The following is a 24,536-nucleotide window of genomic DNA, read 5'->3' on the forward strand; positions in this document are numbered from 1 at the left end:
GGTCAGTGGAAGAAACGGGGAAAGTCTGCACACGGGGCCCAGACGGAGTGTGCAGCTGTCTGCGTGGCCTTCGCTCCCCCAAGCTGATCTGCGAGTGTGTCGAAGCCATTTCCTCATCTCTGCATGGGGACGGGGCTTAGCTTCAGGAATCAGGTGTGCAAGCGATAGGGGCAGAGGCCGGGGCAAGGGGCGTTTCCAGGAAGGGGGAACAAAACCACAAAACCAGAGGCAGGAAATGCATACAGAATTTTTATTTAACTTAAACAATGTAGTATTTTAACTACTAGAAAAAAGCAGAGTAAGAGAAACTAAAGTTGCCTTAGCTTTAGCCATTCAAAATAGACAAAAGTTTTTTTTTGTGTTTTTTTTTTTTTTCCATAAAGAATCCAGAGTATATGGCAGTAACAGGAATAAATTCTTAACAATGGAGTATACAAAAACAGGTTGGAAATTTTTTTTCATCTACTGATTTTTTTTATATAAAGAGAATTTTTAAAGGAGTAATTCATACACAGAAAGTCTTGTAACAAATTGGCCATGTTGTTACCTCTTTTTAATTTTTTTTAAAACTTTTTTTTAAAAAAAACTTTTTTAAACAAGAAAACTCAGAAAATGCATTATTTGTGATGCATCCATTCCATCGTGCCTTCTGGTTTTTTTTTTTAGCCCAGAGGTAGACAACTCTGGCAAACCTCTCCCCTCTAGCTCACCAGCTTATGATAGCAGACAGGTGATCGTACCGGGCACCTGTTCCACCTAGGGACATTTCTGTGCAATGCCAAACAGCCACACGGAAAAGTAAAAACAAAACAAAACAAAACAAAAAAAAATGGTCTCTGGACCTATCTCCTGGGTAGTGCAAAAAAATCCAGGTATTTCCGACCACGGGGAATACTGTGGAGTTGTGAGGACACGGCTAATAATCCACCGGGAACCAGAGGCAATGGAGTCGAACGTTTCTGTAGTGTGTCGTAGTCTGGATCGAAAGGAACTGATTCTGTATTGGTGTTACCTTCGGTGTTCTGCCTTAAGTAAAAATCAACAGCGCTCTTCCTTGTGACAACAAAGCGTTCACCACGGTCTGAGGCACGCGTGCCCAGCGTGACCGTCCTTCCCGCGACCTGTGCGTGTACATGAGATCATTGTGAAAGCCACCGGCCGTGCAGCTGGTCAGAGCGACCACACCACAGGCTGCACGGTGCTGTGCACGGCTGGGCGGCGACACCTCTACTGTCCCACGGCCAATGAGGCGCTGTCCATCAGTGACAGCCGCAACACTCCAAAGGGGAGTGGCCAGGAAAAGACCACCAAGACCCTGAAGACACGGAACTACTTTTCAAATCACCATCCTTCCTTTGTTATCAACCAGGGCACAGAGCACGTGGGGGAGGGGGGCGGAGCCCCAGCTCAGGTCAGGGACAGCATCTTTTTGGCGTATTATAAAGCTAGCTAGCCAACAGGTGTCCTAAAAAAAAATGGATCACGAACACATATTTTGCACACACGCAGGAAAAAAAGGTGTCTTTAAATTACTTTCGGCAATTATAAACTACGAACGCTTTATAAAATTATTCTATGTTCTTACAAAAATGCAATGAAACATTGAATTAGTTCTTGTAAACCGGATCTTCGTCGACTGACTACCCGTAATCTACTGGACTTGAGAGCCCTATGGAGAACGCTAACGAGTGACTAACTGAGACGATGTTTGCCAGAAAGATGGGGACGCACATTGGGCATACAGGTGAGTGACCATCACGTTCTTGCCGAAACCAAATAAAACTCTAAGGCCACGCCCCAGAACTGACACCCCAACTGACAGGTGCGATGGAATGCGAGTTCGTGAACGATGTTGGATTTCAGGGCACAGCTTATTTGTTGAAACCAAGTACCCCTGGGATGGCGGTGACGCCTCCTTGTGGTCTGCCAGCCTTACATCCCGATAGCGCCCCGACTTCTTCCCATCCCGTGCGCCTCTGCTCCAAACCCCGCCCTTCACATGGTGACTGCCTCTCGGGCATTTCCCACTGCCCAATCACGAATCATGCCAGCATCAAGGGAGCTCGTTTCTGTAAATGACCGACTAGTCAGGCCCAAAGTCAGTCCTCAGTCCTGGCCTGTCCACGGTCTGTTCCTTCAGCATCCCTGGAAACAGAGCATCCTCTCTTGGTGTTCTTGCTGGTGCCGCCGTCTGGCGAGAAAATGAGGCTCTGATCACTGGTTCTTGGGGAGTGGATCTCTGGTCTGTGTCTCCCAGTGCCGCTTAGCCCAGCAAATGAAAAGGCAGCCGACAAACACAAAGGTGGTGGCAAGAGAAGAACTGGGACTGCTGGCACCCCACGGAGTGCCACTGCCCACTGCAGGGTGCCGGGTTTTGGGGAGGGGTTGCCTTCCATGCTATCTGACCACCCTGGGAGGATCCTGGACCCATCTGAGCTCCAAGCTCTGGGTGACCTTGCCACAAGGCAGGCTGCTCCCAAAGAGGCGTCAGTGGAACACACTGGCCTAGAATTTGGCATCTCGCATGGTTTGTCAATCTGAGACCCCAACCAGAACCCGGCCTGGCATATCACGCATTCTGCCGCTTGGCAGTTTTGTGGTAGCCACTGCTCCCACCACTGTTCCCAGTCTCAGGAGAGGCTGTGTGGGCTGCGCACGTGATCTCTCCTCTTCCTTCTTCCACGAAGGAAGCTGAGTCCCGCCGCACAGCGGGCATCGGGACTTCCTGGCTGTCTGGGCCCCGCACATCTGAGCACACGGGCTCCCACCGCACGGTGGGTACCAGGACGCCCTGGCAAGGCGGTCTGGGATAGCCTGGGGTGGCCTGGGCCCCGCACATCTGAGCACACGGGCTCCCACCGCACGGTGGGCACCAGGACGCCCTGGCAAGGCGGTCTGGGATAGCCTGGGGCGGCCTGGGCCCCGCACATCTGAGCACACGGGCTCCCACCGCACGGTGGGCACCAGGACGTCCTGGCAAGGCGGTCTGGGGCGGCCTGGGCCCCGCATATCTGAGCACACGGGCTCCCACCACACGGTGGGCACCAGAACGCCCTGGCAAGGCGGCCTGGGCCCCGCATAACTGAGCACACAGGCTCCAGCCGCACGGTGGGCACCAGGACGCCCTGGCAAGGCGGTCTGGGGCGGCCTGGGCCCCACACATCTGAGCACACAGGCTCCTGCTGCGTGGCGGGCACTAGGACGTCCCAGCGGTCTGGAGTAGCCTGGGCATGCACAGTTCGAGTTCCACATCCGAGCACATGGGCTTCCGCTGGCCACATGGCCAGCACTGGGACGTCCCAGCAAGGCGGTTTGGGGCAGCCTGGGCCCTGCACATCTGAGCACATGGGCTCCCGCAGCACGGCGGGCACCAGGACTTCCTGGAAAGGTGGTCTGGGGCAGCCTGGGCCCCACATATCTGAGCACACGGGCTCCCGCTGCGTGGCGGGCACTGGGATGTCTCGGTGGTCTGGGGCAGCCTGGGCACGCACAGTTCAAGTTCCACATCTGAGCACATGGGCTCCCGCAGCACGGCGGGCACCTGGACTTCCTGGAAAGGCGGTCTGGGGCGGCCTGGGCACGCACATCTGAGCACATGGGCTCCTGCCGCACGGCGGGCACCAGGACGTCCTGGCAAGGCGGTCTGGGAAGCCTGGGCACGCACATCTGAGCACACGGGCTCCCGCAGCACGGCGGGCACCAGGACGTCCTGGCAAGGCGGTCTGGGGTGGCCTGGGCCTTGCACAGTTCGAATTCCACATTGCACACAGCTCCCACCGCCTTGGAGAAGGGCCTCACCTCTCCTGCCTCAGTGGTTCCCGGTGCTTCCAGCAGGGGGAGCTGCTGTCAGGAGGAGGCTGCGTGGAGGATGCCACAACTCAGCGTGGTCAGAAACTCTGGAGCGCACAAAGGAGAAACAGCAAGCAGCCCAGCGGATACACGCTGCCTGGGCATAGTCGAGGTGGGCGGGTTGGTCCAGGAACATGACTGTGCCGTCACACGAGCGAAATTCTCTCTCACGGAAGTGTTTCTGCAGCACTCGCTACGACGGGCGCGACACTGTTAGTGTTTTCTTTCTACTTAAAAGGAAAGCCACCTACATGAGACGAAAACGAGAGAACAGCGACAACTCGGACAGTTGAAACAAAACCCTTATCACCAGCGGAATGAGCTGCAGAGATCCAGTTGTGGACACCGGTAGGTCTGTGCGGGAGGGAGGAGAGGCCACTGTTACAAGGGTCACCTACGGTGTGGCCCAAGAAAACCCTGATCCAAGGACACTCCCTGACCGCCGGAGAGAGGAGGGGCCAGGCTCACTGCCGTGCTGGGCCGCAGAGGGAGCTGCCCACCCTCGGGGAGGAGCCCCTGCCAGGTGTCCCAGCAAAGGTCACCAGCGCCTGTAGCAGCAGCTGCTGGAAGCGGGCGCACCGTCCAACCGTGAGCAGCAGGACGAGGTGGGGCTGGGCGCTGGCCACTGGCCTTTCCAGCCTCCAGGCCTGGTGGGTCTTTGTTGACCCCGGGGGTGAGGAGGGGAAAGAGGGTGAAGTGGAGAGAGCAGTGTGGGGACGGGACTGGGCTCCCGCCGCCGCACTTTCTCTGTCACACTGGCCCACGGGGGCCGGCACCGCTGTGGAGGGGGACCCGCTCTCCCACGGCCAGTGCGGCCGCCCCTCTGAGGTGAATGAGGCTGTGGTGCAGCCCGGCGCAGGGGAGCCTGCAGGAGCAGCAGCCGGGAGCCCACCCACGCTGGCGCCCACGCGGGAGACAGCTGCAGAGACTGGGGGCCACCCTGGGCACTCGGCACAAGGCCATCAGGGACGGCCCGGTGTGGGGGTGTCCTTCTTGGCCTCACTGGACTGGGAGGAGGGAAATCCTGACGCCTCGCCGCCTCTGAGGAAATCAAGTCAGAAAAAAAAAATAAAAGGAGCGAAAGCAACAGGAGAGGAGATGCGGCGGAAGAGGAGAGCTGGGTTAGCGCTGCTTCGACCCTGGACGCAGCCTGGCCCCTGCCGGCACTGCCCCGGCGTGTGGCCCGCGGCAGGGGTGAGGTCACCGGTAGCAGTGGCCGGCTGTTGGGTGCTGAGAACGTGAGATGTATTCCTCTCTATATACACATATAAGAAATAAGAGTGAGGTAGATAAACGCTTGCAAAGAAACGAAAACACCAGGACCTGTCCCGTCCCGTGCACCCCCTCCTCAGTGTCCAGAACAGGGCTTCCTGCCAGCAAAGGGGGCGGCATCACGGCGAGCGCCGAGCAGACGCCTGCACGGAACACTCGCGAGTGGACCTCTTTCTTTTCTAAGTGAAACCCTGCGGGACACGGGCTGCCGGGGACGAGGCGGGACCGGGACTGCTGAGGAGCGACAGCACCGCCGTGCTTTCTGGTGTCCAAGCTCCAGTCCCGACCAAGCGGCATCTCTTCGCTTCCCTCTTAGAATTAAGCATCGCCACCCCGCAAGCCAACTCTTGCGCTGTCATCACTTGGGTGGGGAGGGCTCAAAACCAAACCGATCAAGACCCCCGGGGCCGTGGAGGCAGCATTGGCCAGCACCAGGGCTCTGGTCCCCTGGGAGCCAGCAAGGGCTCCCGGGCCACCGAGCAAGCGTCCACGCTGCCCTGCCCTGGAGCTGTGGCTGCCAGTTGTGGCCGTGGGCTGCTTGTTCGGAGGCTGAGGGGTGGGGTGGGTCCCCTGGGGCACTCTGTTTGTAGAGACAGTAGGTGGGTCTGGTGGGGGCTGGGCTACGCTCTGCTGCGCCCTTGGACTCAGCAGCTATTTGACATGGGATGGAAGGATTAATCAGCCATTTAAAAAACAAGACAAAACAAAATAAACCCAAAAAGCCCAGCGATCCAAATGCCTAGTGTCTACTGTTGTACCCAAGAATTAAAAAAAATAAACACGCGTGTGTCACAACCAAAGCAAACGGGAGGGGACAGACGGTGCGGCTTCTCGGCTGTCGTGGACGCGCGGGAGGCTGACCTCAGTCAGCGCGTCATCCCACACTGTAACAGATCCCAGCGCCGCGCCGGGGTGAGAAGGGAGCGGTGGCCAGCGAGGACCCCGGCCCACGCCTTCGTCCCACCACTGTCGCACCAGCCTCGGCCTGCACGGGCGGCTGGGGGCGGGGAGGGCTACTTAGAGAAAGGCAGCAAACAGCTCCTGGCGCCACATGTTCTCCAAGACTCAGTTACTGGGAGGAGAGGCGGAGTCACGCACTCCAGCACAAAGCAGGAGTTTCTTGGAGTGAGCAGAAGGGGAAGAAAGCAGAGACCTGAAGATTTCATAGATTAAATCCACAAAGAGAAGGAACGAAAAAAATAGCAGCTTTTTTTTTTCTGTACAGACGTATAGATGAATTTCTGAACCGTAAAAAAGTTATAAAAGTGACATTGAAGATGATGTGTATGCAAATGCTTCACGGTCTAACATAGAACTGTAAGACCCATGAGAAAGTCCCAGTAACAGCCAAGGTGGACAGAGCTGAGAAGGCCTGAGTCCATCCGCTGTGTGTCCTGCTGTGGCGCTCAACCCCCTGTGCCGGGAGGGCAGGGCGAGGCCTAGGGCGTGCAGGACACTGGCACGGGGGCCGCCCATCTTCTGGGCGCAGTCAGGGGCTGCGCTCACCCGTGCCTCTGGATGGGGGTGAGGGGAGCTAGCACAGGGGTCGGCAGGGAGAACGGGTGGGGTTTTGGCAAAATTTGGCAGCGTCGAAATGCCGGCCCTTTTAGGATCGCGGATGTCCCTAGGAAGGTCAGAGATGCAGTTACCAACTCCTGTCTCAGCGTGTTTGACAATGACCTGCGGTGTCCAGCAGGTGCACCCGGGACACCCTGGGGCTCCAGGGGCCGCCACGACCTCACTCCAGCCACAAGGGCTTCCCAGCCAGGCTCTTCCATCATGAAGCAGAGAGAGAGAGGAAGGAGCGAGAGAGAGAGGGGAGAGGGGAAGAGAGAGAGAGAGAGAGAGAGGGAGGGAGGGAGAGAGAGAGGCGACAGAGGGAAGCATGAGGCTCGGTTCTCGAGTGTTCTGTTGCTATGACGTGTTGTCGCTAAGTTTCTTAAAGGCCCGTGTCAGTTAAGGGTTTGGGTGGGGGAAATAAAAAAAAAAAAAAAAAAGCTGGTTGCATATAGAAAAAAGGAACATCCCAAGCGTGTTTACTGCGGAGAAGGCGACTCCCGGGCGCAGCAACGGCAGGTCTGAAGATCCACTGAGGTACGGAGGAGGCCTGCGGATGGGATGGGCTGCTAGAACTTTCTCTCCCCCACCCTGCTGCGGCCCAGCGCGCACGTTCCCGTCCCCGCCGGCATCAGCAGGTCGAAGACTGCGGCAGCGGCAGGGCTCGCTCGTCTGTGCGGCCCCCGTTCATGTGCGCGTAGGGTCGCCTCTCGTCAAAGCTGGCGCGCAGGACCATGGCCCCGGCACTCGGGCCGTTCTCGGCCTTGTGCCTGTCGGGCTGCAGGGCGGCGACGGCGGCGGCGGCGTTGGCGGAGGGGTCCAGCGGCACGCTCTCCATGTTCTCGGGCTCCAGGTCGAGCTCCTCGGCCTCGGGCGGCTTGTTCTCCTCGCTGTAGTAGAAGGAGACCTCGCGGAAGCCGGGCTCCATCTCGTCTCTGACACTGCCGATGATCTCCAGGAAGGAAGGCCGCATCTTGGGGTTGTATTGCCAACACATGCGCATCAGCTCAAACCTGCGCGAGACACAGAGCGCGGCCCACCGTGAGGCAGCCTCCCCAGTCCCCGACTTCTCACCACCCCATGCACTCCCCTTACCCGGCTCCCAGGACCCACCACTGGGAAAGCCAAAGCCCAAGCTCTGGTTCCCCGAGAGGCCCAGATCTGGGTCCAACAGGCCACCCTCACCACAGGTGGAGAACCTGTAGCTTCCAGTCTGAAGCCCCTCTAAGCACTGGCTCTAGGATCATAAGGCTGGAAGCCTCCAGTTTCTCACTCAGCAGGCTCAGGAACTTCCCCCACCCCTCTCTCTCTCCCCGAGTGCCCCTCCTGGGGCCAGGGCAACCCCGGCAGAGGACCCGAGGAGGGAGGTAGTGAGAGGCAGGGCAGGGCTGCCAGACAAAAGAAACATGCATCTTGGGTGGGCCGTCTCCACCCAGCGCCTGCAGGCCACATGCCCCTCGGTGGCAGGGCCCAGTGATGCTGAAGACCTTAAGCAGGACCCCAACAAGCCAGCCAGAGGGCACCTGGGCAGTAGAGGGGGTGAGGTCTGTGCCAAGCCTGTCTCATCAGCAGAGCCCTGACGGCACTGGGACCGCAAGCCCCTGCGAAGCCCTCGGGGTCTCCGGAAGCCGCACAGGGGAGAAGAGGGCAGGAAAGCTACCGCTGGTGCGGCCCACTGCCCTGGCGAGCCCAGGGCTCGGGCAGCGTCCAGTGTGCAGGGGACCAGGGCAATGACCATTTGGGCCAGAGGAAGCTGGATGAGACAGGGCCCGGGAGGCCATGGTGTCGAGGGGGGCTGGCCAGCAGCTTTCGCGCCACCTGAGTGTGACTGTGCAACCTGTTCTCATGAGAACACTCGACCCTTCTTGTTTTGCCACTAAAAATGGCCCCACGGGACTCCCCACAGCAGGAAGCTTGAGGCAGCCCAAACGAGTCTCAAGCCGTCTGGCGGGCTGCCCACTGGACCACAGGCCTCCTGCTCACAGGCAGCCCAGGGGCTTCCAGAGAGGGTCCTGAAAGAACCGGGGAAGCCGGCCTGGGAGGAGACAGGCTCTCCTGACAGCGTGGCTGGACGGCAGGTGGACTGGACACCTGGGGTGAGGGTGGCAATGGGTGGGATCCACCTAGAACTCCTTGTGTTAAAGACCCAGGGTCAGCACACTGTAGCCAGGCCACTCGCAGCCCCCTGCCTGCTTTTCTAGGCCAGGCGTCACCGACGCAGAGTCAGTGCCCATTTGTTTACAACTTGTCTGAGGCTCTTCGAGCCCCAGCGCCGGCCGTGTTCATAGAACACGGAGCCGTGTACATGGAGTGTTTCACCTGCAAGCCCGCAATGTGTCGGAACGACCTGAGATCTACCAGCGCTCAGAGAAGCCCTGCGCCCGAGGCTGCGTGTACACGCCTGAGCTGTGTGTGTACGCCTGCGCCACTGCCTCCAGCCTGCACGCATGCGCGGGCTCCTGAACGACATACAGGGACCAAGTGCTGTGTTGCCTTTTTGGAAACCTCGCAGAGAGAGCATGAGGGAGGATGTGGAGTATCTCACAGACACGTTTGTTCCGAGAAGCCACAGTGCAGCGGCTCATCCCCGGGATCGCGGACGACGGGGTGGAGGTAAGGGACCTGCCAACCCCAGCTCCTCCGGGGAGGATGAAGCCCTTTCAGGCCACTCCCGCCCATCCCAGTGCCCTGGGGACCACAGAGCGTGGCTCCCAGCATCGTCACCCCGTGATCCCGCGGAGCGGTTAACATACAGCATGTCGGGGCAGTTGTCCGGCTTGTCCAGCAGGCCGCCCTCCATGACGAAGCGCAGGACCTGCTCATTGGAGAAACCCTGGTACGGCTGCTCGGCCAGCGTGGCGATCTCCCAGAGGACGACTCCGAAGGACCTGCGGGGAGACACGCGACGTCAGGAGCCGGCAGGGCGCGGGGCAGGACCTCGGCCCCTCCCCACCACCGAGACACCGTCCCCACCGTGGCAGCAATGCTGTGGGCCAGGCCCCGGGCCGAGTGTGGGGTGTCCGTCCCTCCCTGCGCTGGGGGCTGCAGTGTGTGGTTAGGGAGCTGCAGCACAGAGTTCAGCGCCCTGCCCAGCCACGGCCCTGGCAGGCCAGCATCTCCCAAACTCGCTTTAGCCCAGGAGTGTTCGCGTGCAGACCCCCAGGCCGCAGCCTGGACCCGGCCCCAGGAGCTTCATGAGGGGCCCGGACAGTCAGGCCCTGAAGAGGCTCCTCAGTGATTCTTATGATCAGACAGTTCTGGAAACTTCTACCAAGAGATTCCCAGTGGGAACCCCTCCCAGGGTGTGATTTGGCTGGGCTGGGGTGGAGGCGGTGCCTGGGAATGTTTCAAAGCCTTACAGGGGTTTTACAGCCCAGTCCCCCCGACAGATCTCAGGTGCTGCTGGCCAGGGAGGGGCTGGGCTGGGGCATGGGGGGCGCACTGCCAGTGAAGACCCCGAAAGCGCAGGGATTGCCGAGGGGGAGGGGAGGCAGCAGGGCAGAGCAGCAGGTTAAGTCAGCCTCAGGAAGGCAGACAAAACAAACAAAAACAAACAAGCAGGCGCTTCACATACACAGACATCCAGACCGGTAACGCTCAGAAAGGCAAGGCTGGACAGGTGCTTTCTCCGGGACAAATCCACACCCTGCCCCAAGCCTCCCGGGCCCCACTGCCCTCACCCTCAGCTCATCGTCACAGCTGGGGAGCTCGTCGGGCCTCATGGAAAAAGCTGGGCCAGGCTCTCCCCTACTCAGCTCTGGGAGGCTGCCCCTGCCGTGAGCCCGGCCCCGGGCTCACTGACTGCTTCAGCTACCGCCCGGGGATGAAAGGCTTACATGCCGACACTAACCGCGGGGATGAGGACCAGCACCGCTGCGGAGAACTGACCGGCCCTAGGTCCTGCCTCACCACCACGGATCAAGAGACCATCTTCTGAGCATGACACACCCAGAACAGCCAAAGACCCAGGCCAGGCTGTGGCTTTCAAAGCCCTGCGCTGAGGGGGGCGGGCTCCCTGAGACCTGCAGGGCGGAAGCCCCGTCCCCGCAGCCCTCTGCTGACCTCTCTGGTCCCACACACTCACCCTGGCCATGCCACTGGCTTCCAGGCAGCCAGTTCTCACTGGATGGCTCCCACCTGGCCCATGGAGCCCTTGGCTGCACCACACCAAGATCCTGGTTTTCACTTGGCCAATCACAAACTCAACATGTCTCAAACTCTGCCTCCCGCCCTGGCCCCCTCCCAGCCTCCCTGCAGCTGACGGCCAGGCCCACCCGAGCAGTCCACCTGCTGTCACTGTGGGTCCCCTTGGGGTCCCGCCACCACGGCTCATAGCTGTCCAAATGTCTCTCCCTGTGTGCCCTTCCCATGAGCTCCTCCATGTGGATGGTCCTGCTTGGCTGGTCAACCCGCCCCCTCCTCTCTGGCTCCAGTGTCACCCACGAGGTGGTCTCACCCTCTAGGCAGCACCTTGAGCACAGCTCTGGGCCCCTCTTCTGCGCTGAAACCTCCAGGGTCACCCCAGAGCCCGCAGGCCAAGTCCTGGGTCCTTGGCACAGCAGCCTTCCACAGGTTCCATTGTCGCCAACCCCAGCTTCCTACCGCACCCCACGGTCAGAAACCCCGCCACACTACAGGGGTCCCCCACAACCTCACTGCCTGGGAAGGCTCCTGCGCACCCCTCCGCACCAGGGCCACTTCCTCTTCCACACAAGGCTTCTCCTTCAAGGACAAGGACTGTGTCGCTCATCATCCCTGCCCCTTCCACGCACTGAGGTCCTCAGGACCACACAGGAGCAGCAGACCCGGCTCCCCACGGATGCACGCTGAGCTGACTTCTCCTCAGCCACTCTCGTAGGATGCCAGTGTCACTTGCCATCGAGGGCCCCTGAGTCACCTGCCATCGAGGGCCCCCTGAAGTTACCTGTCACCAAGGACTGCCTGTGTCACCTGTCATTGAGGACCCGGAGTCACCTGTCACCAATGGCCACCTGTGTCACCTGCCACTGAAGGCCCCCTGAGTCACATGTCACCAAGAACTGCCTGTGTCATCTGCACAGGAGAGACCTGCTGGGGACAGGCCCGCCTGCAGAACCAGGCCGGCATCCTCCGGGGGCGCAAACACGTGGTCCCGGGCGGCGGGGCGGGCAGTGGGGCAGATGCTCGGGTGTGAACACGTGGTCCCGGGCAGCGGGGCGGGCAGTGGGGCAGACGCTCGGGTGTGAACACATGGTCCCGGGCGGCAGGGCGGGCAGTGGGGCAGACGCTCAGCCACCAGCTGCCCAGGTTGCCACAGTCAGGGCACAGGGCCAGCCCTGAGCCCCACAGAGTCCAGGGACCCTCTACAAAGCCAAACCAAATCCTCGGTCTGCTTTTCTAGATTTTAACCGTTCAGGAAGGACCCTGGTGTGCTGGCCACAACCTGAAATGATTCTTGTTCTGCCGAGAGAGACAGCGTCAGCTTCCAGCCACGGCGGCCGAGAAGCCCTTCAGACCCCACGTGCTGGCCCTCCCCACCAGTGTTACTCTCAGGTGGGGTCACAGAGGTAAACATCGCAAGCACCATCAACATCTGGACGTGGCGTGCAGCAAATGCCAGATGCCCACTCTCGGCCATAGACACATCTCTCTGGTGCATAATGGCTGTGCGGCCAAGTGGGAAGAAACGGGCACCGGACACCGGATGTGTGCCCGCGTTGCTGCCTGCAGCAGGAGCCGCTGACGGGAGTCTGGATGAAGTCAGCCAGGGAGACATCGGCGTCGCTGGCTTTCTCTGCCGACCTCACCTCGGCGCCCCACCTCCCGGTAGTCTGTTTATCACACTGGGAGCCGACGTCCAAGCATTCAGAGGCACGCAGCCTGTAATAAAGAGGCGTGTGCACGTGCCCAGGCGGGCCCTCGCCCTGCCAGCTCCGTCTCGGAAGATGGTGCACACCGCTTTGATCTGATGGGAAAGGCAGCGGCATCCCGGACAAGCCGGCTGCTGACCGGAGCTCGCGCTCGGGCTGCGGCAGCGGCAGCGGCCTCGCTTTGCCAGGTCATCTCCCAAATGGTATTTCCAATTTGCACCTGTCTTCAAAATAGGACCGAAGGCCCCTGAGCTGTGAAAGGGTCACGAGGTTTAACAAAAAATGTCAGTCACTACAGAAATAGTTCCTGTGTGTGGCCATCCAGACAGCTGGAGCCAACAACCACCATCTCTCTCTCACCACAGCGCCGGGACGGGATCTCCCGCGGGGAAAGCCAAGATGCTCGCTGACGTTCTGGGAGCAGACGCACCAGGGCCTGGCGTGCCAGCAGCCTCAGTTGTATTTCAGAACCTGCCCGCCTCTACAACGTTGTCACGGAACCACAACAAACACTGCTGCTGGCAGCCTCTGCAGCCCCCGGCCAACCAGCTCCACCGCGAGGCACTTCTGTTACCCAGCAGGGCCCTTTGCTTTCCATAACCTGCCCTGGGTCAGCTACGAAGCGGGGCCCACGGCCAGAGGACTGAGCAGAGGGGACCCACAGGACCCACGGGAAAACACGAAACAGAAACCAGCCAAGACTCGAAGCTCCGGGTCCAAACAAGGCGCCGTCTGCACTCCGAAGGTTAGAATGAGAGAGACACACACACTTGCACACACACCCAGGTCTGTCTGTCCACTGGGAAAGAGAAAGAGAAAGAGAGAGAGAGAGCGAGCGAGCAGGCAGGGAGAGGAGACGCAGACAGGTGCGTGCACGGCTCCTCTGGGCACCCCTGGGATCCACTGGAGGCTGAAGTACCTGTCGGCCCCACACACGCCCATGGTGATCACAGGATCACCTCGGGGCTGTTGCACTGAGCTGGACACGGCTAACCATGGACAGAGACCAGGAGACCAAGGAAGCCTCAACGAGGCGGCGGGGTGGGTGTGCCAGGGCAGGGGGGCCCCGCTGGCCTGGCACTGGAGGTCCACATACCAGACGTCAGAGTGGGTGGTGAAGACTCCATCTTTGAGGGACTCGGGGGACATCCAGCGCACGGGCAGCAAGCCTTTCCCTCCTTTCCGGTAGTAGTCCGTCTCGTAGATGTCCCGCGTCATTCCGAAATCTGGAAGGGAAAGAGAAGGCGCTGGGTCACGCCGCAGCAAAGGCATGGCGGCTGCGCCCGCCACCCCCGAACGTTCCGCCTGAGACAGGGGCACCTCCCGTGCGGGGACACCTCAAGTGAGCATTTGTGATTGTTAACAAACATAAAGGGGTGAGCAGCAACCAAACCAGCCCACGCCAAGATGTCTCAGCACCTAATACGACCTTATAATCCGATTCCTTCAGGAAGCTAATCCCCTTATTGCATTTCACGTGGGACACCACTTAAAACTGTGGCATTCCCAGATTTACCACAACCAAAGGTCATCTGGGCACAGTGTTCAGACCTGATGGAACCCACAGGAGGACACGGACTGCGACATGCGGTCGCCAGGCCCCGGCACGAGAGCCAAGGAAGCAGTGGACCCGCACAGGGTAACCGTCCCTGGTCCCTAGACGCTGCTATTTCTGAAGCTTTTCTTCAGCACCATTTTCCAACCTAGGGTTCCCACTCCCTTCCAGAAACTGTCGCAAGATGCCATGTGATTCGGCTGCCGGAGGGCTGGCTTTATGGTCCTAAACTGCCAGGCCTTTGTCCGAGTTCGATGGTCCCCTCAATCAATCTTTCCTACAGGGACTCCTCTGCTTTCGCTTCCCAGGGCAGAGTGCGGCTCTACTTCCCAGCAACGTCAAGCCGCCTCTAATTCACGCCACAGGAAGTGAGGCCGCAAGCAAACGCAGAGAGCACAGCTCCCCGGACGCTAACCCTCATCAGCGACTTGTTTGGTGCCAAAGGACATCACACTGTGCCCGGGGAAAACGCTGGTCGTGTCTGTGACCCATGAGACCCAGCACCCTGGAAAAGCCTTTGTGAACACTCGAGGTGAACAGAAATGAAGCCCCGGACCCTTATCTCTGAGTTAATCCAGCAGCAGGTACCATGAGGAAATTGGCTTTACTGACACACAATGGAAAAAAAGAGATCCCAGGAAAAAATTTTTTAAAAAATTTCTTCCTAAACCCAAAAGAAAAATAACTAAACTCTAGAAAGAAAAACCCCATTTACAAAGAAAGCATTGCTGTCACCATGGTGTACCGTGAAACAGCAACACAACCTTTGCGGAGTTGGATTTTCAAGGGCAGGTGGCAGCCTGGGTGAATTCTGACCACACCAGCAACAGGATGGGAAGCGGATGACGAGGGCAAGAGCTGAGGTTTCCTGGGGGCTGCCCACACCAGGCCCGTGCGAGCCCTTCTCACACCCTCCCGGGGTCTGTTACCCTGTTACCCCATTTCAGAGGTGGAGAAAATAGGGCTCACATGACTGGAGCACCTGCCCCAGGTCTCTCACCTATCCGAGGCAGGACTGGAAGCAAAGCTTAGGCCTGCCTGGGCCTCGGCTCTCCAGTCTCCGAGTCCCCAGGGAAGAGTGAAGGGTGGGGATGGGGGTGAGGAGGGGAGGGGAAGCAGGTGGGGGCCGCAGAGAGCCCAGCCAGCCACGGGAGTGGCTCTTCCCTGAGAACCCTGGGGCAGGGCTGCCTCCTGGACTTGCTCTGCCTCTCTCAGGGCCACCTGGCTCAGGGGGGATTCCAGGGACATCCTACACGAGGCTGCTCAAAGGGTCCAAGCTGGGGATACACGGGGAGCCCTGCCTGCACCTGGGAGCTGGAGGGGTGTCTGCCCTATGACAGTGGCTCCATGTCAGCAGCCCCAGCCCCTGCGAATGGAAAACAAAGGAAAACATGAGCCTAGCAGAGGTAGAACACTTCCGGGCCGGACAGGTGGCTGATCTCAAATAGCCTTCTTTGGGAAGTATGTGGTGTTCTTCTGAATTTTTATCACGGTTCTGATAAAAGCAGGTGGCTCCCTAAGCAGCCCTGAAGAACATGTGCCTTTATTAGGGAACTTAAAGGACCAAAGAAAAGCACAAATCAAGGGGCCAGCGCTGTGGCATAGCAGGTTAAGCTGTCATCGAGTCCCAGCTTCCGATCCAGCTCCCTGCTAATGTGTCTGGGAAGACAGCAGAAGATGGCCTAAGCCCTTGGGCTCCTGCACCCATGTGGGAGATGTGGAAGAAACTCCTGGCTCCTGGCTTTGGTCTGGCTCAGCCCAGGCAGCTGTGGCATTTTGGGGAGTGAACCAGTGGATGGAAGACCCCAGACCCCTCCCCCCACTCTGAAATCTGACTTTCAAATAAACAAATACACTTTTTTTTTTTTAAAGCACAAACCAAGAGGCTGCAATGAGTTTTTAACCAGTGATCAGAAATGCAACCCCACATCTGGTGTCACAACAGTGGTGGCGAAGACGGGGCTGAGCAGTAGGCTGGTGAGGTGCAGCCAGGTCAGCCAGTGCTCCAACAGTGATCAAGAGCTTGGAGGCTGACCGGCCCAGGGTGCGAGGCGCAGTCACCTGGGGACTGCCATGCCTGTCCATGCCCTGCTCAGTGCTTGGGCTTCATCAGGGCCCCTTGCTTCTTAGAAAAAAGTGTGGACACTCAGGGGACAGGGAGAAAAATGCTCCTTAGAGGCCAGGAAGACCACAGGGACGACTGGCAGTCAAGTCAAGAACACGTGTGGACATCATCTTGATTACTTCTGTCCCCACACTGAGACTTGTGCTATCAAAAATGCCTCCAGTGCCAGGAGAGGTGAGCTCAGGGGCCACAGCCTGGGCTCATCCTTGGCCACCACCTGGACGGCAGTGCCCACATGCTACCTGGATCGCAGCCAGCCTGGCCGGATCTGGGACTGACTGGCAACAGAGGACAATCGCACACAGCATTCCCAGGAACCAGGTCCTGCATTCCAGGCATGCAGTGGGAAGCCTGTCCAGGGGTGGGCTGATGACGACAGGGTTCTCAGGTCTGGAAAGCCAAGGGCAGGACGCACCTCCGATCTTGACTGTGAAATCCTCAGCCACCATGCAGTTCCGGGCAGCAAGGTCTCTGTGCACGAACTTGTTGGCGTTGAGGTATGCCATGCCATCTGCAATCTCCCCGGCCATTTGGATCATCTTACTCAGACTCGGAGGGGCTGGGGCCCGATTCTGTTGGAGATTGAGAAATATCTCACGTGAGAATTCAGGGATTTTTTTTTGTTTTCCACCTCAAGTTTTTTCAGGGTTTGCGAATCCATGTCTGTTCGATCTGAGCTCCAGGGGTCATCCTGCTAAGAATCAGGACTTGCTGGGAAGGAGTGTGTCATTAGAGACCATGGCATCTGCCCTGTGGCAAAGCCACTTGCTCACTCCCTGGCCACGTCACACACAGCCAAGAGGGAAAAACACCAATTCACACCACTTGGGACCAGCAAAAATGATTTACAGCAGAAGAGCAATTTTTCACACTAAGGGTTCCTGCTTACTCTCATTCTTATTCGTCCCCATGTCCCTTTTATTCCAGTAATCAGAGAGCAGGTAGAAGGAGAGCATGGAGCAGTCAGCAGGTGTGAACCCAAAAGGACGCTGTGTGTTTCATTTCCAGGTGAGCATTGATGTCGATTATTTTACGGTTTCCTTTCCCCTCTGCTTTCTTCTAAAATACATACGTGCCAAGGCTAGGTTTTTGACACACAATGCAGCAATCCTTGGGTTGCTTTTTGCCATGGGTGCTGCTAAGGCTGGTCTTGACGTGACACAGTGACAAGCAATGTGCATAAGCATCTCCTCTCTGGGGGGAAGGGGGGAAGGGGGGACCACACTTGCTTTGGAATAGAAAAGAATCACCCTGGGGCCTGGCGCAGCGGGTAAAGCCACCGCGCCATCCCATATGGGCACCGGTTCGAGTCCCGGCAGCTCCACTTCCAATCCAGCTCCCTGCTAATGCACCTGGGAAGGCAGCGGAAGATGGCCCAGGTCCTTGGGCCCCTGCACCCTCGTGGGAGACCCAGAAGAAGCTCCTGGCTGTTGGCTTCGGCCTGGCCCAGCCCTGGCTGTTGCGGCCATCCGAGGAGTGAACCGGCGGATGAAGTTCTGTCTCTGTCTCTGTCTTTCTCTCTGTAATTCAGCCTTTCAAATAAATAAATATATAAGTCTTCAACACACACACACACACACACACAAGCCCAAGTTTCTCCATCATTAAAAAAAAAAAGTACAAAACCCAATCATCACAACAGCACAGTTTGGATGCTAGCTCTTTGCTTTCCCTCATCTTGCTGTGGCACGTTCCACACCTCCCATGGACCGTGGGATAGAGCAAGCCTTGGCTGTGGGATCAGACTCTCTGGGCTCCTGCCTGGGACCTTCCATAAGAGATCAGAGAGGAGTTAATCCTGGGAGGATTACCTGGGATCCCGCCCAGCAAAAACCCAACAGTGCCTGGTGCAGGGTCAGTGCCCATGGATGCCGGCTCTTGCCCAGTGAGGCCACCAGGACTGCCTGGAGTGACCTGAAAGCCTCGCCACTCAGTTTTCTGGGGCGTGGATTCTGCCACTGGGAGTTAGGGCAAAATCACCACTTTCTTTTATGGGAGAGCCTTCTGCGGTCATGTCTTTTCTTCCATAGGACCTCGCATTTCCTTTTAGCCTTTTCTGAGCTTTAACTATGCCTGGGAACAGAGGAGATGGTGCGGGTAAGGTGCGAAGTTTGTGCCTGTAGCACTTTAAGTGCTGGAGTATGAAGTACAGGTGATTGCTTGGAGGTGGTCATTCCTAACTAATGTGAAAACCAGAATCAATAAAACGGAGAGAAAGGGCTGACGTCCTGCCAGCTCCCGGTGCTGCTCCATCACTCCTCTGAGACAGTAGGAAGCACCCACACGCATCTACACCCTGCCAGGTGGAGAGAGAGCTCAACAGGCTCAGGTGTGATGAAACCACAGGACAGGCGCACACGGTTTTCTGCTGCTCAACCTGGCAAACCTGAGGGTGAACTTCAGCTCTGCAAAGGATGCTCCTCGTCACCCTGCCCGGCCCTCTTCCTTTACAAACGAGGAGCCGAAGCCCAGGCACCTGTGCGGGCACTCGGGGAGGGCAGCCAGCCAGCTGCAAAGTGGCGAGACCACGAGGCCCCCAGTCTTTCTGCACCGGAAACAGGGGAGCAAAGGAGCAAGGGCCTCGTGCCTCCCAGGGGCTCCTCCAGGGATGCTGGTAAGAAACATTCTTTGGGGCCAGCACTGTGGCGCAGTGAGCTAAGCCTGCACCTGTGGCGCCGGCATCCCATTCGGGCACCGGTTCGAGTCCCGGCTGGTCGTCTTCCAATCCAACTCTCTGCTGATGGCCTGGGAAAGCAGTGGAAGATAGCCCAAGTGCTTGGGCTCCTGCACCTGTCTGGGAGACCCAGAGGAAGCTCCTGGCTTTGGATTGGCCTGGCTCTGGCCATTGTGGCCATTTGGGGAGTGAACCAGTACATGGAAGATCTTTCTGTCTGTCCCTCTCTCTGTCTGTAGTTCTACCTCTCAAATAAAAAAATTGAAAAATCTAAAAAAAAATAAAAAAGAAAAAAACATTCTGTCACTCCTCCAGTTGCCTATTTGATGGAGCTTGCGCCTCCTTTAAGCTGGCTTGTGTGTTAGAGTGAGCCAGGAAAAGGTACAACACCCGGGAGTGCGGGGGACCAGTCCCCAGTGGCCCAGCGCTGGAAACCACCCCACCCCCGGTCCACACTCGGCCTCGGGCTTGCACATAACCCCAAACCCCGTGTGCAGTGACTACATGGAGTCGTCTGTGAACAGGCGCTTAGCACTAAATACAGGAAGGACCAGCCTCGGAAGAGGTGAGTACGTTGCAGGTTAGAAGAAAACAGCAGAAAGGAAACAGAATGGCAACAGAGGTTCCAAAGGACAGAGAGAGAACAGGAAGTCACTGCTTCTAGCAGTCTAAGCACACACACCGCTTACACCACAGGAGCAAAGCCAGGGCCAGGGCAGGGACCTTCAGACCCACGGAGGCAGCGCGACAGAGAGGCGGGTGTTGCTGGGGCATTTCTCAGCGGCTGTCTACCGGCTTTCCTTAGGATTAGTGATTGACAAGTCGTGCCTCCACATGCTCACGGGCTGGCTTGTGGGTTCATGCCACAGACAGGGCGACAGCACAGTGACTCAGGAGAAACCGCTCAGGGCTCAGCAGGGTGAACATCTGAGGCTCACACCCCCAGGGAGATTTTCATGCCACTGAGCAGAGATGGTGCAGCCGAGGGGGTTTATCATCGAAAAGCACAAGCAAGAGGATGAAGCGTGGGCAGTGGGATGCAGGGCTGGGGCAGTGCAGCTTTCTGGTCTCCAAGGTACAGGCCGTGGGGGTGCGAGGGGAAGGAGGGAGAGCGAGTGTGTGAGACCAGGGCCGACTTCTCAGACGCCTAACAGGCACCTCTGACACGCCAGGCCTTGGAGACAGAGCCGAACACAGGGGCCGGGGAGGGGACGCACTCCGAGAGTCACACCAGTAAGCGCATGCGAGGGGCAGGGTGAAGGGCGTTTCCACGTTAGCAGAGGAGGCGGTCACTGCTGTGCTCACGCAGAGGGCGTGAGGAAAGGCAAGTCCCCCTCGCGTGGATCGAGTCTACCCCTAGCTGGGAAACGCTATCCGTAAAGGCCCCTGCCATCACTCACGGCCAACCCGACGGTCTCCTGCCGGGCCGGGGGGTTCCGAGGTACAGAACATGCAAGGGTTAACATGCAAAGCTGCAAAATTGAGCACTGACCTCCACTTCCGGTCGCAGGGACCTGAGATAGCTCTTGAGGTCCCCTCGTGTCATCAGCTCCATGATGACCAGGGTGGGCTGGCCCTGGGACACCACCCCCAGCAACCGAACCTGGGAGGAGGCAGAGAGGGAATCAGTGGGGGAAGGGGCTACTCTGCCCACGCCTGTGCAGCTGGCTGTGTGCTATGGGGGCCTTGTGGCCTGGAGCAGAGGGTCAGGGCCTCCTCCATCTGGCCTCTGCCTCCCATCCAGAACCTCACTGCACACAGGGTCCTGAGATGCACAGTGGGGCCGTGGGGGCGACATCCAGAAGCTGGGGCCGCAGGTGCAGGCGCTGCTGGGGGCGCGTTCCAGGGTGGGCCCGCAGTGGCGTTCTGGGGGCTCTCCCTTACCACGTGGTGACAATTGAACTCCTTCATCACCGACGCCTCATTGAGAAACTCGATCCTCTCCCGCATGCTGGCGGCCTCGTTCACCGTCTTGATGGCCACCCTGGTTTCCGGCTCATCCTTTACCACGCCCTTGGCGACGCCTTCGTAGACCATCCCGAAGGAGCCCTGGCCCAGCTCGCGGCTCATGGTGATCTTCTCCCGTGCCACCTCCCACTCGTCAGGGACATACACTGCAGGACAAGCCGGGAGGGAACCAGGCCTGTAAGCCAGCCTGAGGCCGGATGCAGCTTTGGGGGGCTGTGGGGGGAGGTGGCGGCGGGACTTCTTTCCCAGGAATAACAGACGACTGCGGGGGTGTGGACAGGATTTGGCTCCAAAGTCTCAAGGTGACGGTTGATGTGATTAGTTCAGGGTTGGGATGGGGTGACTTGATTTAGTCATGTGTATGGGGCGGGGGCTCATGGGAGATGTCACTGTCACTGGGGACTGGTCCTAGAAATGGGGTTCCCGTGAGCGAGCTGTGTTTCCTGTCTCTCTCTGCTTGCTGGCTCGGTCTGTGACCACTCCTCTGCCACCTTCTGCCCGATCTACACTGCGGAACCTCTGACACCAGGTGCCAGAGCACACGCGCTAGGCCGCCTCGGGTATCGTGTTACATGCATGAACAGCTAACTGACATGGGTGTCTTCTAGTGATGTCTTGTCACTTACACAAACACCAGTTTTGGAAAAAAGCCAATTAATCATAGGAGAGGGAGAAACGGAGCCAAGTGTCCAAGCAGAATTCCCAGGAGTTTTTACTCTGGATCAGGAAAGAGATCCGAGGGACGCGGGGGTAACCGCGGTGCACCGGAGATCCTACTTCCCGGGGGAATCTAGAAGAGGTGCTCGGTCCCCAGCACAGACTCTGGGTCTGGTGGCTGACTCTACGTGTGACCGCACTGAGGACAGTCTCTACCCAGATGACTCGGCTTCTGTCTGGGTTTCAGCGCACCAGCCGAGAAGAGACAGCAGAACACGAGAAAGGGCAACGCCCAGAGGGTACGACCCAGCCAGGCCTTCCTAGGCACCCAACTAAATGGCCCCCAGGAGCGATCACCAAAGGGACAGGGAGTGGCGGCCCGAGCACAAACCGCAGGACCCTCGTCACTGACAGGCACAGTCCAGATAAAAATGGCCGAGCGGCAGCAGGCGGCCAGGGACAACCCGAGGACCGATCCCCGGGCTGAGGGTGCTCGCTGGGCTGTCTGCATGGATGTGGTGCATCCTGACGGCTACGTGTGAGTGAGGAGAGGCTGCCTCTCACTCTAGGGTAGAATTTCCCACAATGCCATAAGCCGATCGCCGTGCTGGCCACACTGCTCTCTGAAGCCCATTTCACCCTGGGGGCATTCGGGACAGTCCCAGAATTTTGGACATACTCACTCGATGCCTGAAAGATGGATCAAAATCTGCTGGTGAAGACAGACCCAAGGCCAAAGGTTCCTCAAAATAACGCAGACCCCTTTCCTAACCAGCAACACTCCCCAAAGCCCCGGTGCCCCGGGCTGGGGTCCTTACCGTCGGCTGCACTGAAGTACTCCGGGTTCACAGAGGCGTACAGCACTCCGTTCCCCAGTCTGCTGTTACTTCTGTCAAAACAGACAGCATTGAGGTTAAAGGAAACCCTGCCTCCACCCACGTGTGCGTGTACGCTCCTCTCTGCTACACCCGTCTCTGCCCTGTTCCGTGAAGTATGGTGGGGGGGGGGGGGGGAGGCCTTCCCTGGCCAGGGCCAGCTCTCGTCTACACCCCCTCCCACCCTGTCGGGCCTGGGGGCTTCTCCAGAGAGGAACTTTTCAGGAGATGTTAGTGTGATGGGCGGGGCTCTGCGTCTCCAACGTGGACGGGGTCACAGGAGGGGAGACGCGCACGGCCAGCGCTTCTGGGTGATTGTGCTACAGGGCTGGAAACACCAGGGCTGCCAACCCCCAGGCAGGCTGCGACCGTCAGCCCCGTCTGCCCTGGCATCTGCTCACCTCTTCCTGTGGAAGACGTACAGCACGATCAGCAGCCCTCCCACGATGAGCAGGATGGCGACCGGCAGCGCGATGATCAGGTGCATGAAGCTCTCGTAGGTGGCTGCGGCAGGGCAGGACCACAGGTCACGGGCTGCCTGGGCTCGTTTTCACCACGCCGACCCGGACACAAAGACCCCTGCTCACTCCCACTCCCCCATCGCACGCGAGGCACCCCCGAGGGCAAGACCTAGCAGAATGAACTCCATAAACCGAATGATCTGGGAGACCATTAGGTGCAGACTGAAATATCCACTCTTTTTTTCCCCTTAAAGCACAGTGTATCCCGATGCCATAGTTCAGATGATGGAGTGAAGGAAAAAAACCTTTGCCGGCAGTCTGATGCTCTCTCTGGAAACACACAAGGTACCTGAGCAAGTTTGTGGAAAATGGAATTAGAAGAGTTTCTCTTTTGGTGCAAAACAGTTGAAGTCCATGGCATTTTTTTTTTTTTTAATGATAAATATTTTCCAGGAACATTGTGAAGAACCCACATACGCAGTGGATTTCACAAATGTTTACACCAAAATAAACATCTTTGAATTCCATTTTGCATGCTATATCTGAAGTACTCTTGTACATTTGCTAAAATAAAATGAAGTAATTCTCAAATATACAATGCTCACTGACCGTTATGTGTCAGAAAGTCCCACAGACAATTTAAAAGACACACACACACTGGATGGCACCTCTTGCCAACTTGCTCTGAATCTCCCACAAACACTCGCGCCTGGTCACCACTCGTCACCAGCACCAGCACTCGCATGACGGATGCCAGACTGGGCATCTGGGACGCGGACCCACACCCCGAAGATGCTGCCCTGCCAGGTGCGTGGACTCAGCCAGTCAACAGGTGGCATGAGCAGACACAGAACAGACGCACACAGCACAGGACACGGGAGGAAGGAGAGAGGAGCAGCCTCCCTAGGGGAAGCTCCTCCAGTCTGGGTCCTTCCCCTGCTGCTGAGAAGCCAGGGCTGGTTCACGAGGGTCTCCACCAAGCTCAGCAATTTCAAGTCAGCAAAAGCTTTCGAAGCCAGCACGGAACTGCCGGCCAGACCTGCTGGGGAGGTGGCCGTGCCTGGGGGCAGACAGGAGGTCTGGCGGCAGGGAGGAGGCGCTGCCCTGGTCTGGGAGCTGGGGTGGGGTGGGGGCGATGCCAGGCCCCCAGGCTTGTCCCGTGTTAGCTCTCCAGACTCTGAGCTGACTTGGTGCCGCGGTGTGAACATCCCCCAGAGACTCACACTGAAGCTTAGGCCCGAGGTGAGGTATTCAGAGGTGGGACCAGGTGGGATCTCACAGGTGACAATGGCTGCACCCTTGAATGCGCCAGTCCACTCACACATTAAGGGGTTCTCTCGAGATCGGCCTGCTGGAAGAGCCGCCTGGCCTCTTCTCTCGTGTGTGCTATCTCTCCACGGACACTCTGCAGAGTCCCCGGCACCAGAGGCAGCCACCAGCCCCTGATGAGCCTTTTCCCCATCAGCTGTCTAGTGTGTGGTGTTCAGTGATAGTCGTGGAAAATGGGCTGAGATTCCTGGCTTTCCCAGGGTCACACTGGAAGTGGCTCAGTTGCGGCTCAGGATGGGAACGCAGGCTTCCTGCACCCACAGCTCATCCTATTCCACAATGCGAGCACTCAGGAGGCTCTGAGGGGGCAATGTGGCAGCAAGGGAGGGGCTGCGTTTGACACACACAGAGCAGAGGCCACGAGA

The 24,536-nt window shown here is 58.3% G+C and overlaps 1 protein-coding gene across 2 annotated transcripts in view; it reads right to left on the bottom strand.

Moving 5' to 3' along the window:
- Nucleotides 1-236: 236 nt before the first annotated feature.
- The window catches only part of IGF1R (insulin like growth factor 1 receptor), a 260,335-nt gene continuing 236,035 nt past the window's right edge, over nt 237-24,536 (bottom strand). For both annotated transcript variants that reach the window (XM_062204938.1, XM_062204937.1), the window contains exons 14-22: nt 22,783-22,885; nt 22,325-22,395; nt 20,766-20,995; nt 20,374-20,484; nt 17,560-17,739; nt 16,623-16,779; nt 13,624-13,753; nt 9,432-9,566; nt 237-7,691 (exon numbers count right to left, since the gene is read on the bottom strand). In XM_062204938.1, coding sequence (XP_062060922.1) covers nt 7,310-7,691; nt 9,432-9,566; nt 13,624-13,753; nt 16,623-16,779; nt 17,560-17,739; nt 20,374-20,484; nt 20,766-20,995; nt 22,325-22,395; nt 22,783-22,885 — 1,499 coding nt within the window. In that variant the 3' untranslated portion in view covers nt 237-7,309. The remainder of the gene's footprint in view (nt 7,692-9,431; nt 9,567-13,623; nt 13,754-16,622; nt 16,780-17,559; nt 17,740-20,373; nt 20,485-20,765; nt 20,996-22,324; nt 22,396-22,782; nt 22,886-24,536) is intronic.

This window comes from Lepus europaeus, chromosome 11 (genome assembly GCF_033115175.1).
Source record: "Lepus europaeus isolate LE1 chromosome 11, mLepTim1.pri, whole genome shotgun sequence".
NCBI lineage: Eukaryota > Metazoa > Chordata > Mammalia > Lagomorpha > Leporidae > Lepus > Lepus europaeus.